General features: G+C 35.5%; 1 protein-coding gene across 1 annotated transcript in view; it reads left to right on the plus strand.

Moving 5' to 3' along the window:
* The window catches only part of FAT1 (FAT atypical cadherin 1), a 105,604-nt gene that overhangs the window by 67,035 nt on the left and 24,963 nt on the right, over nucleotides 1-13,606 (plus strand). Inside the window, exons 8-12 of the mRNA XM_053940537.1 lie at nucleotides 3,786-4,061; nucleotides 4,252-4,462; nucleotides 6,888-10,955; nucleotides 11,604-11,800; nucleotides 13,147-13,300. Of these exons, the coding sequence (XP_053796512.1) occupies nucleotides 3,786-4,061; nucleotides 4,252-4,462; nucleotides 6,888-10,955; nucleotides 11,604-11,800; nucleotides 13,147-13,300 (4,906 nt within the window). The remainder of the gene's footprint in view (nucleotides 1-3,785; nucleotides 4,062-4,251; nucleotides 4,463-6,887; nucleotides 10,956-11,603; nucleotides 11,801-13,146; nucleotides 13,301-13,606) is intronic.

Genomic DNA, 13,606 nt, shown 5'->3' on the forward strand with positions numbered 1-13,606 from the left:
TAATCCTGGATTGCTTTGTTCTGTTTATAACCAGTGTACATTGCTCTCAGTGGGATCTGTGGGCAGAAGGCAGCTGTGCAACACAGCCCTTGCATATTTTTGCAAAATGAGTGAAGTTTCTTTAGTTCCAGAGCACTTTGTTTCAAAGATCATGTTATAGTCTGCTGATGTCAAGCTTTTCTATATTGTACCTCTTTAATGTATAACTCTTTCTTAAGAGATAATATTAGCATATTTCATTTGAATTAAATCTTGTTATTTCGCTGAGAAAGGTCCAAAGGCTAGTTTTATTTTATGCTGCATGTTTTGTTAGAAAAACACAAGTTCTTCATGTTTTTGTTCTCAGACACACTAAACCATATTTTTCTGTATGAGTCTTTAAAACTGCACTCACAATTATTTCTGCAAGTGCTTTCCATTTAACTTCAAGGTCTTTACAGTTTACATGAAAATTTGGTCCTCTTACAATTAAAAGGTAATTGCACATCTAGCACCTGTCACTCAGCCTCAGTAAGAATTCCTGAATTGAAAATGGGGTTTCCTTAGTAAATTTATTTAATATTTATTTAATAGTTCACATTGGAAAGGACCCTGGAGTTCTAGTTAAAACTCCTGGTCAAAGCAGAGCAAACTGCAAAGTTGACCAAGTTTTTCCGTGACTCATCAGGTTCTAACTACCTGGGATGGCTAGGTACACTTCTCCCTTGGACTTGCTTTTATACTGGTGTTTAACAACTCTCCTTGAATTTTTTTTTCTTATGTCTAGTTATATTTTCTCTTATTGGAGCTTGTGAATGTCACCTCCTCTCCTTTCACTGTGCATCTCTGAGAAGAGTCTGGCTCTCTTTCCTGCACCCCTCCTGTGGACAGATTGCTTTTCAATCCCCACTGATTTTAATGACCTCTCATTGGATTTGTTTCATTTTGTCAAGGTCTCTCCTGTACTGCACAGCTTAAAACTGTAGTGGATCTACCTTCCCACCAGGGAGTGTCAAGCAGAAAGGGTTAATTCTTTCCCTCTGCCCTTATTAAAGCAGCCCAATGTGCAGAGTTACACAGGTTACCAAAAGGGAACCCATCAGGTCACATTATGTTTGTCCACCAGAATTTGTGCAGGGGCATAAAATAATAACATCACTGAGAGAAAAATGAATCCTAGAGTATGTAGATAAAACACTTTTCACTTGAGTTTAAGATAAACTTTGAATTTTGCGTACATTTAAAATGATTGCACTGATTTTTGAAGTTGTGTATTTGTAGTTGTGTTTACCAGTGTGGAGAAAAAACTGCAGCCTGAGTAACTAATGTGAAAAGTAACGGAATACCTGAGCTAACCATTTGTAGTGACTGAGTCACTATGTTTATTTCTTAGCAATATTTTTTAAATAATTCATATTTAATAATTCTGTACATTTTGAGGAGCTAACTCCTTACCTGTTTAGCCCAACAATACTTTTTTTGGAGGATTTCTCCTTATGTGTCATTTTAATTGCTTTGCTAGCTAATAGCAGAGTTGATGCTAAATCCTGATGCTATGATTAATGACTCACTTCTCAGTTAAGCTGGTTCATTGGATATATAGTTAGTCCTGCAGGTACTGATGTTGATTTTACAGTCACTGCATTCCTGGCATTTAACTTAGTCATTTGCATGGGGTTTTTTGTGGTGCTCCATTCTAGTAATGCTGTTATTCTTTATTTCTTTTGTGTACTACCAACAGCACAGGTGACCATGTCTTCTGCTCCAAAGATTTGCTTAACAGAATTGCTCTGTAGTTGCATACCTTCTCACTTCCAATTTTAACCTAAGTTTCTGTGTTTCCTTATTTGGGAATGGAAATAGACATTAACTTAAATAGAAATTTTCATTTAAATTCATTGCATTTGACACCTCATCTTTTCACTTTGTTGGTTTTTTTTTTTTTTTATAATGAGTCTGATCTAAATAAATTCTTGGGGGTGGAAATTTAATAAAAAAATTGGTGATGAATTCATTTTGAAAGCGTAGTATCCGTTAATGAAGTGTTGTAATTGTATATGGCCTTTAAAACTTCAATTTATGCAAATTTTTTTTATAGTTTGATTTGTATTGAGTATTAGGGTTTTATATATTTTTAATTGTTTATCTTCATTTGATATAATTTTTAATTTTCCTGAGCACAATTGTTCAGTAAGCAGCTGTTTTTACTCAAATACTTCGTAAGTGTATTAGACCCTTCTGTCTTACTTCTTCCAAGAGGCATTAAAATGTATTTTATTTATACAAAATTTTAAAAGAAACTAACAGCTATGCTTGTGTTGCTTTATTGCATCCTGTTTAATCATGACCATGTTAAAAAAAATCACATTTTTAACATAATACTAACTCTTCCTTTTCATTTTCCAATTTAATTTCTTAATGTATTTAAGAACTTGTCCTAATACGTATCCTAGGTCATGTACCATTAATATTTCTCCCCACTGAAAGTCAATATTATTTAGTCTAACTCTTAGTTTCTTTTCTTTAATCTGTTTCTAATCCATGACAAAACCAAACTCCTTAGTCTCCATAGCAACATCTTGCAAGGATTTTATCAGTGTGCCAAACAATTCAGTTTTAGAGTAAGATGCTAGTTTTGCAAGGTTGACATTTCTTCTTCCGGTAGCAAGAGGTATGGCATTTCCTAATTATTTGCCACCATCAGGATTTATCTAATTTAGTTTCTACTGCATGCAGTTTGTTACCTTGTCTAAATTACATCTGTAGACTCCACCAGTTACCAATGGAAAGCAGTAAGTGTCTTCAAAGAGTAATTTAACCCACCTACAATATTATAAGTACCTATTTTAAAAACCTGTTTATATATAGTCCTTAACAAATTTATACAAAGCTCCTAACCTTTGGATAAATAAAAGCATGGCTGTACGTGCAGCACATAAAGAACCGGAATTTAGCTGTGTGCTGCTGGTGCTTTGCTGTCCACTTGCCAACTCCTCTGCATTACTGTTACTTGTCTGATGTTATCGCTGTTGAAGGAACAGGATGGTGGCTGTCTGTCTTACCCTTTTGATACAAAACTTTGGTGCTGTGTAAAGCAAGTAGGGGGTACAGGGATCTTGTGTGGTTCCAGTGAGCAATATTATACAAACACTCAATTGGAAGCATCAGATTTAATTTAACTGTAACTTCAGAGAAATCATGTTGGTGACCAGTGAGCTATGCTGAAATTGTACTCCATTGCTGGAGAATAGTAAACAAAACCACCTGCAGTTCTTAAAAATAATGCACTTTTGTGGCAATTCCACCACTTTTCTGTTCTTTCCTAGGCTTGCAGATGTGAGGGGCTGAAAGAGGGCTGGTTTTATGTGAGGGCAAGGAGGAGTATTATGCATGCACCACCTTGAAGAAACATTGCTTAAAATTGTAAATTTTCATCCCAAAACAGTATTTTTACCCACTCTAGGATCCATATTGCATATTTTAAATTGTTAATTCCAAAATTAACAAGGAATTTTTTGTCTTGCTTTGGACAAATGTAATTCTCTTTAAGATGTCTTATCTAAGATGTTTCTGGTTGTACAGATTTCTGGTTTGACTTTGGGGAAGGTGAGGCAGATTTGGCTTTAGTGACATTCTTCTTGGATCCAAGATACACATCTTGGATCTCTCCCCATCCCAGCAAAATAAAATTGTCTTGAGGTGGTATTACTTCAGTATTATGGTCTGATTTTTAATGAAATATCCTCCTTTCGTTTCCTTTTACCAAATATCATCAATGTTTTCCCCTTCCCATTGTATCATTTCAGGTGTACATCAAAGTTATAGACACAAATAATCACAGGCCTCAGTTTTCCGCTTCACAATATGAAGTTGTTATACCTGAGGATACCTTACCAGAGACAGAAATTCTGCAAGTCAGTGCCACGGACAGAGATGAGAAGAATAAACTGATTTATACTATGCAGGGCAGCACTGATCCCATCAGTCTTAAAAAATTTCGTCTGGACCCTGCAACTGGCTCCCTTTATACCTCAGAAAAACTGGATCATGAGACCATGAACCAGCATGTTCTCACAATAATGGTAAGTACGCATGAGATTTCTTCTATTGTGAATTACACACAGATACTTTTTAATGTCATTTTAGTTTGTCCCCATAATTCAGAGATTTATTTGTATGTTTAATTTTATGCAGTCTTTGACTCTGACTGCACCTTGAATTATTACTATATCTGGTGAGCTACTGAAATACCAGTGCTAATGACCGTTGCAGGTTCGAGATCAAGATGTTCCTGTGAAGCGCAACTACGCCAGAGTCGTGGTTAACGTCAGCGACACGAACGATCACGCTCCGTGGTTCACCAGCCCTGCCTATGAAGGACGAGTGTATGAGTCAGCAGCTGTTGGATCAGCAGTACTCCAGGTTACAGCATTAGATAAGGACAAAGGAAAAAATGCAGAAATTGTGTACTCTATTGAATCAGGTATCTTCACTTTCTTACATTTTCAGTTCGTTGAACTCACTAATACTTTTTCAACAGTAGATGTGTGAAAACATATTTGTGAAAAAAGGGGGGCAGTGCAGGTTTATGTGCCATATTCTGGGTGATGTATTGAAGATACAGCCTCAGAGTATTTAAAAGACAACTACAAATATTCATCTCTATCCTTTAGTTATTTATGTTAGTGGCATATTTTAGTAGTTGGGGAAAAAAAAGCCATCTTGAAACACTCAAAAGGAATAATTTCTTTAGAAATTACAGAATCATTCCATTCAGATCTAAAAAATGCATTCTGTTTTGGTATTGTCAGTCTTATTTTTTGTAGCATAGGCAAAGCAAGGATTTGATAAATAGAGTAAGAGCCTGAGACAAGTGCTTTTGTGTTTAAGATAATGCAAAAGCAAGGAGCTCAAAAATAACTTAAATATGCATGTAAAGCTCCTAAATAATCCCAGCTTTTAACGTAAACTTTCTGATAGATGGAGCAAAAAAAGGATTGCTTTCCATATTTCCCTCTGGCTGATTTTAGTAGTGGGACTGCTATTCTAGCTTATTAAAATATTTCAGAAATTCTTTAAGTGTTGGTCAGCTTGGCATTAAGACTCCTTCCAGATTGCAAGCCAGGAAAGAACTGCTTCTTATTTTTAACCTCAGAGCATCTTTCAAGCATGAATTTGCCTACAGTAATGTGATTCAAATGGTGCCAATTTTTAATATTAGAAATCAGGATGACATTGATTGAGTTCACTTACCAAACAGAAGTGGGTTTTGATTCAGTCCATTAAATCTGAATTAATACAGGTTTGCTATTATCAAGGTCCTGAGCTTTGTAGGCACCATGACTAGAAAAAAAAAAGTTATTTAGATTTCATTCCTTATGTGAAGTATTGCTTTCAAGGAAAAAAATAATTTGAAATAAAAATCCCAATAAAAAGCATAAGAGACTAAATATTAAAGAGAACAACAGCAGAAAGTTACTCAGTTTGTATTGCATGCAAAGTGATATGTGCTTTTTTTTATTTTACATAAATTGCTGTGTAAAGGATAGGAATTATTTACTAGAAATATTTTCTTCCCCAAAGTGCTGTTTTCATATGAAAGCATACTTAAAAGCGTATTAAAACAAATCTGTGATTATGATACTCTGACAAGAATGAGTGTTTTGGAGTATCTCATAACTTGCTTAAACAGCATGAGATTTTTCTGTCATTTCTAGAAATATGATATTTACTAAGCAGGACACCAGTATCCATGAAATTTTTCTCTTGGCCTTTCCCATTTTGTTAGTGCTTGTTTTATGAATGCCAAACAATGACAAGAAAAACATGTGTGTGCCTACAGTCTAGAATGCAGTGACATGCTGTTCTGTTCCTTTCTTCTAGCTTTTTGTAGGAGTAAATGTAAGACCTGTAAGGTTTATTTTATAGGAGCGTGATCTACTGGGAGATTAAAGCATTATAATTGATATTCTAAGCAAATGGAAGGAACATTCCTTAAATGCTTGTAACGGCTGCTTAGATTTGTAATGGGAAATTCTAAGAATGCCACTGTGTTTAGAGTCTCCTCTAAAAAACCCAAAAATACCCAACCAAAAAAAAAAACCCCAAACCAAAACACAAAAACCTCCTTCTTGACTACTTGTGTGCAGAACTCAGAAGTTTTTAAAGATTTTTTTTTCATGCTGAAATCATGGCTTTAGTAATGTAATTTTTTAGATAAGTAAAATGTTAAATCTTAGCATATTTAATACATGAGCAGAGTCTTGTATGCAGTGTAGTTCATCTGTATATTTCAAAATTTGAAGCAAACAAGTGTTTATATTAAATGGCAGCTGATTCTTCTCATCAGGCTTTATTTTTCTTCTAATACAGTCACAGGGAATAACTTGTCTGTGTATCAATAGGAAATTAAGAGAGGTAGTTATTTGTCCAATTTTAAAAGTTTGTTTTTGAAGAAGTCATTTAAACAATACTTTTATAAACAATTAAGATTCACAAGGGTTTGTTACAATCCTTCTTTTTTTGTTTTTTTTTTGCCCAAAACATTCCAGTTCTTTTAGATTATAAAATGTAACTTTTATTCCACTAATGTTAACTTCTGAATATAAGTTCCTTTCAGCTACAGTCAATATTTAAGTTTGCTAAAAGAAAATTTTTGCATTAGTTTTCAAGTCTTGGATAGCTTTGCTAACTATATTTTATGCAGTATTTCAACAAGTAAAGCTGGAATTACTGCCAACTCCTGATTACAGAAAACATTCCAGACAGGCTAACAAATGTTTATCAAGCAAAACTAAAATTTTTATAGTGTCTGTTCTGTCTATGTCTCTTTAAGTACAGAGCTAAATAAGCAGTCATCCCTTAAATTCTGTATACCTCTTTCTTAATTGCTTTTTCTTTCTTCACAGGGAATATTGGAAATTCCTTCCTTATTGATCCCATTTTGGGTATGATTAAAATTGCAAAGGAATTGGATCGTAGTAACCAGGAAGAATACAATCTGATGGTAAAAGCTACAGATAAAGGACATCCTCCAATGAGTGAAGTGACCTCTGTGCACATATTTGTTACAGTTTCTGATAATGCCTCACCAAAATTCACAGCCAAAGAATATTCTACAGAAATCAGCGAAAGTGCCAACATTGGCAGTTTTGTTGGAATGGTTACAGCATACAGTCAGTCTTCTGTAGTTTATGAAATAAAAGATGGTGATACAGATGATGCCTTTGCTATCAACCCCAACTCAGGTGTCATCGTTACTCAGAAGATACTTGATTTTGAGACTTTGCCTTTTTATGCTTTAACTGTGCAAGGCTCAAACATGGCTGGCTTGTCCAGTAACGCAACCGTTTTGGTACATCTTCGGGATGAGAATGACAATGCACCAATTTTTATGCAGGCTGAATATACAGGACTCATCAGTGAATCAGCTTCAATTAACAGTGTGGTTCTGACTGACAAGAATATCCCCTTAGTAATTCGAGCTACAGATGCTGATAAAGAATCTAATGCTTTGCTTGTTTATCAAATTGTTGAACCATCTGTCCGCCAGTATTTTGCCATTGATTCTAGCACTGGTGCCATTCGGACAGTAATGAGTCTGGACTATGAGGAGACAAATATTTTCCACTTTTCAGTGCAAGTACATGATACAGGGATACCACGTCTATATGCAGAATATGCGGCTAATGTTACTATTTATGTGATTGACATCAATGATTGCCCTCCTCTGTTTACAAGAGAGCTATATGAGACATCCCTTCTGGTTCCAACTTATAAAGGCGTGAAAGTCATCAGCGTTAATGCCACTGATGCAGATTCAGGCATTTTTTCGCAATTAATTTATTCCATTATTGAAGGCAACATTGGAGAAAAATTTTCAATAAACCCTAAGACTGGAGATATAACAGTACAAAACACAACTCAGTTAAGAAGCAGATATGAATTAACAGTGAGAGCATCTGATGGCAGATTTGCAAGCACCGCGTCTGTAAAAATTAATGTGAAAGAAAGCAAAGTAAGCCAGCTGAAGTTCACGCAGAGTTCTTACTCTGCAACAGTGCAGGAGAATTCCACAGAGGTAAAAACAATAGCTGTCGTTTCTGCTATAGGGAATCAAATAAATAAGCCTCTGTTTTACCATATTCTAAATCCAGACAGCAGATTTAAAATAAGCCAAACTTCAGGAGTCCTTTCAACAACAGGAATACCGTTTGATCGTGAACAGCAAGAATCTTTTGATGTGGTCGTGGAAGTGACAGAGGAAAATAAACCATCACTTGTCGCACACATTGTAGTTAAAGTCACAGTAGAAGATGTAAATGATAATGTTCCATTTTTTGTCAATCTTCCATATTATGCTGCTGTTAAAGTAGACTCTGAAGCAGGCCATGTTATTCAACGTGTGACAGCAGTAGATAAAGATACAGGCAAAAATGGAGAGGTGCGTTACTATCTGAAAGAACATAATGAACACTTCCAAATTGATCCCACTGGTGAAATCTCCCTGAAGAAGAAGTTTGAACCAGACACACTAAATAAGGAATATCTGGTTACTGTAGTGGCAAAAGATGGAGGAGACCCTGCATTTTCAGCTGAAGTTATGGTCCCAATTACAGTTATGAGTAAAGCTATGCCAGTGTTCGAAAAGCCTTTCTACAGTGCAGAGATACCAGAAAACATTCAGCTCCATAGCCCTGTGGTACATGTACAAGCAAACAGCCCTGAAGGACTCAAGGTGTTTTACAGCATCACAGGTGGAGATCCTTTCAATCAGTTCACTATCAACTTCAACACTGGAGTCATAAATGTTGTTGCCTCTCTTGACTTTGAGTCTCATCCAGCCTATAAACTGAGTGTCCGAGCAACTGACTCCCTAAATGGGGCACATGCTGATGTGTTTGTAGACATAATAGTGGAAGACATCAATGACAATCCTCCTGTGTTTACAGAGCAGTCTTACATTGCAACACTTTCTGAAGCATCTGTCCTTGGAACATCTGTTGCACAAGTGAGCGCTACAGATGCTGATTCTGGAACCAACAGGGGAATTTCCTATCACTTGGTTGAGGATAATAGTGAAAGTCATGACTACTTTCACATAGATAGCAGCACTGGACTCATTCTTACAGCAAGAACTTTGGACTATGAACAAATTAAGCAACACAAATTACTAATAAGGGCCATAGATGGTGGCATGCTGCCCTTGAGCAGTGATACTATTGTAACTGTGGATGTAACTGATCTCAATGATAACCCCCCTCTTTTTAGCCAATTGCTTTATGAAGCCAAAATCAGTGAACTGGCTCCTCGAGGACATTTTGTGACATGTGTGCAAGCCTCAGATGCAGATAGTTCAGATGTTGACAAGCTGGAGTACTCTATTCTGACAGGCAATGATCAGAAGAATTTTGTGATTAATAGTAAAACTGGCATTATCACCATCTCAAACCTACGCAGACAGACACTGAAATCACATTATAATCTTAATGTGTCAGTTTCTGATGGTGTCTTCAGAAGCTCAGCCCAAGTCCATATAACTGTAATCAGTGCCAACATGCACAGTCCTGTTTTCAGCCAGAATGAGTATGAGGTTGAACTAGCTGAAAATGCTCCATTGCATACTTTGGTTACTGAAGTTAAAGCAACAGATGAAGACTCTGGTACACATGGTCACATCACTTACCACATTGTAAATGACTTTGCCAAAGACAGATTTTATACAAATGAGAGAGGGCAGATATTTACCTCTGAAAAGCTTGACCGTGAAACACAAGCAGAAAAAGTAATTGCCATTAGTTTAATGGCCAAAGATTCAGGAGGGAAAGTTGCTTTCTGTACTGTTAATGTAATACTTACAGATGACAATGATAATGCTCCTCAATTCCGAGCAACAGAGTATGAAGTAAATATTGGGACTGATGTTCCACGGGGTACTTCAGTCATTAAAGTCTGGGCATCTGATGCTGATGAAGGTACAAATGCAGACATCACATATTCTATTGAAGCAGAGTCTGAAAATGTAGAAGAGAATTTAGAAATTGATTCATTGTCTGGTATAATTACTACAAAAGAAAGCTTAATTGGTTTGGAAAATGAATTTCTTACTTTTCTTGTTAGAGCAATTGATGGTGGATCCCCCCAAAAAGAGTCAGTTGTTCCTGTCTATGCTAGAATACTCCCACCAGAAGTGCCTACTCCAAAATTTTCAGAACCATTTTATTCTTACTCTGTTTCTGAGGACATTCCAATTGGAACTGTGATAGATGTTATCAAAGCAGAGCATAATCAGACTTTAGTATATAGTCTGATTAAAGGGAACACTCCGGAAAGCAACAGAGATGACTTTTTTGTGATTGACCGACAGACTGGAGAGTTGAAACTTGAGAAGAATCTTGATCATGAAACAACTAAGTGGTACCAGTTCTCAGTTCAAGCACAGTATGCAAATGAAGATTATAATGTCGTTTCCTCAGTAGAGGTTAGCATTCAAGTAAAAGATGTGAATGATAACAAACCCATTTTGGAGTCCAACCCATATGAGGCATTCATTGTAGAAAACACACCAGCTGGAACAAGAGTCATACAGGTTAAAGGAACTGACTTAGATTCAGGAGTCAATGGGCAGGTTACTTACAGCTTGGATCCTTCTCAAGAGCTAGACATTATAGAGTCTTTTACCATAAACATGGAAACTGGCTGGATTACCACTCTGAAAGAACTTGATCATGAGAAACGAGACAAATACAAAATCACAGTGGTTGCATCTGACCGGGGTGAAAAAATTCAACTGTCTTCTATGGCTGTGGTTGAAGTTACTGTCACAGACGTGAATGACAATCCTCCACGGTTTACTGCAGAGATATATAAAGGAACAGTCAGCGAGGATGACCCTCCTGGTGGGGTAATTGCCATCCTGAGTACAACAGATGCTGATACAAAAGAAACCAATAGACAAGTCTTTTATTACATCACAGGTAAGTCTTTCTGGGTAATGTCAGAATACCTATTTGAGTGATGCTGGAATGATGGGAGATACAGCTTAATCTTTGAAGAGATTGGAATGTGTTTGAAACCCTGGAGCTGCAAAGAAAGAATGTGTGTGTCTTAATACGAATATTAAAAACTTTACTGGAAAAATTCTTTTTTAGTTGGCTTTGTTTCATGTGTGCCTTGCTTAAAATGCCTTTCTCTGTATATTATTTATATATCAACTTTTATTCTAAAAACTATACTGAGATTAGTGATGCAGTTAAAGAAAAAATGAAAGAAATTTCACAAAATAATAGGCTGTTAATTTCCAGTGGAGTATTTTAATGTTTCTATTTAGCATATGCCATGATATGATGTTTTCTATAATGCTACATGAATTTCTAAATGAATTTTTATGGATTCTATTGGCCACAGTTGAATTTGTTGTGTGACCATCTACTAAAAATTTCTACCTGGGAAATGAATCTGTTTCCTCATAAAGCCACAGAAAGTGCCTGCTTTTTTTTTTTTTTTTTTTTTTTTTTTTTTTTGCTTTTTTTTTTGCTTTTTTTTCTCCCTATAACTTGATTTTGATAGCGTAATAGTACAAATCTCCATCTTTAAATAAATAAATACTTCTTTTCATATTTCAGGAGGTGATCCTTTGGGACAGTTTGCTATTGAAAATATACAGAATGAATGGAAGGTCTATGTCAAAAAATCTCTGGACAGGGAAGAAAAGGATAATTATCTTCTAAATATTACAGCTACTGATGGGACCTTTGCCACTAAAGCTGTGGTGGAGGTTAAAGTTCTTGATGCTAATGATAATAGCCCTGTTTGTGAAAAGGTAGGCAGAGTCTTGTATCTTCCATTAACAGCTGCTTTCATACATAAAATTTACATTTTCTCTGAAATTGCTTCTCAGGAGACTGATAAATAACTGTTCCTTTTAAACCAGCAACAAAAATTTGGACTACTAAGATAGAATGCTGTCAAATAAAAGATCCTTCACAGACACATTTTTTAAAAATCCAAAGACAATTCATTGACACACAGTGGGTATTTGAGAGATATAAGGAGAATTGTAGTACATTTCTCCTGTATTAATTATTTTCCAAAAATAATTATTTTAAGCTGCAGCCATCATTGTTTATATGCCCTATTTTATGAAAGAAGCAAAGTTTTAAAGAAAGCTGAATCCCATTGCTTAGTTGAAATATGTATGTATTTCCTAATGATAAAAGAGTTGAAAAGAGTGGAACATTACTCTGCAATTGCAGTCAACAGCACCAAAAATCTGTAAGCCATAAATGTTTTCTTGTTACAAAGCTGTTTACTTTACCAGATTTTTATAGTCTGCAAAAATGGACATGAAAAATAAGGAATGGAAAAAAACCTCAGGAAGATAGCCCCTGCAAAATGTGTTATTGGCTCTTTTGGACTTTTCATAGTTGAAGACAGATTTCATATTACTAGGTTGAAATCTTCCCTTGTACTAGGAAGGACAAGTATACAGTGAACACAGGTTTATTTTTCTTAGTTGATATTTATGTTGGTTACTTCTGTGTAAATGGTTGCAGATTTACACAGACTGGCAAGTCAGTATTTTTGGCTTTTTTTCTTTTTATTTTCCCCTTTGTTAATATTGTTTCTACAAGGCTTAGTGCTTCTAATGTAATGCACGTTCCTGACATGGTTGGGCTGTAAGAGTGCTTAGTACCAATAAATTCTGAATCTTTTTTCTTATTTTTAATTTAATCTAGAAGCTTTTTGTGTCATTGAAAGGGCAGATATCAATTTCTTGTAGATTGAGACAGACCTAGAAAATATGATCCACCAAAAGAGAGAAAAATGAAATTAGCAAAAATTTATAACTCCTATTTTGGGAACACATTTCACTATTTGTTAATCAGTTACAAGTGTTTGGAGTTCTGAGCAATGCTCTAATGTTCAAAAACTCCTATAGTTGCAGTATTAAATGCTTTTCTGAATAATCAAATAAATGTGAAGTAATTAATTAGAAAATGGAAAGTTCTTTTAATTCTCAGTTATTTCATCCTCTGGTTCACATGATATGTTACCAGACATTCAAACAGAATATTATTTCCTCTATCATTCCTTCTTCCTCTCCCCTTTCCAAGCTCTGCTTATTTCATATGCTTAGTTTTCCAATGTAACTTTGAAATCTTGCAGACTTTATATGCTGATTCAGTTCCTGAAGATGCCCTTCCTGGCAAGCTGATAATGCAGGTGTCTGCTACAGATGCAGATATTCGTTCCAATGCAGAAATTACTTACACACTGCATGGCACAGGAGCAGAAAAATTCAGACTCACTCCAGACACAGGTAATAATACTTTATACATTATGCAGGAGTCCAGTCACCTCATTTTATAAACTGCTTTGCTATTATATTAAGACATAAATGTCAGTTGTTAAAACTTTCCACTAAGGGTTGGTTTACTGTACATCGGTTTAAAATGTGAGTTTCTACTACACAAATACTAATAATATACTGAATAAAGTCAGGCAAAAGGCAAGTATTTTAATTTATGAGGAACTAAAGCGTAAACAGGGTAATTGCCCTGAAGGCAGAAACTTCCACGCTGAAGTGACTGGAATAAAAGTATGCCATAAATTTTACTCTTTTTAT

The sequence above is a fragment of the Vidua chalybeata genome, chromosome 4 (assembly GCF_026979565.1).
Source record: "Vidua chalybeata isolate OUT-0048 chromosome 4, bVidCha1 merged haplotype, whole genome shotgun sequence".
Taxonomy (NCBI): domain Eukaryota; kingdom Metazoa; phylum Chordata; class Aves; order Passeriformes; family Viduidae; genus Vidua; species Vidua chalybeata.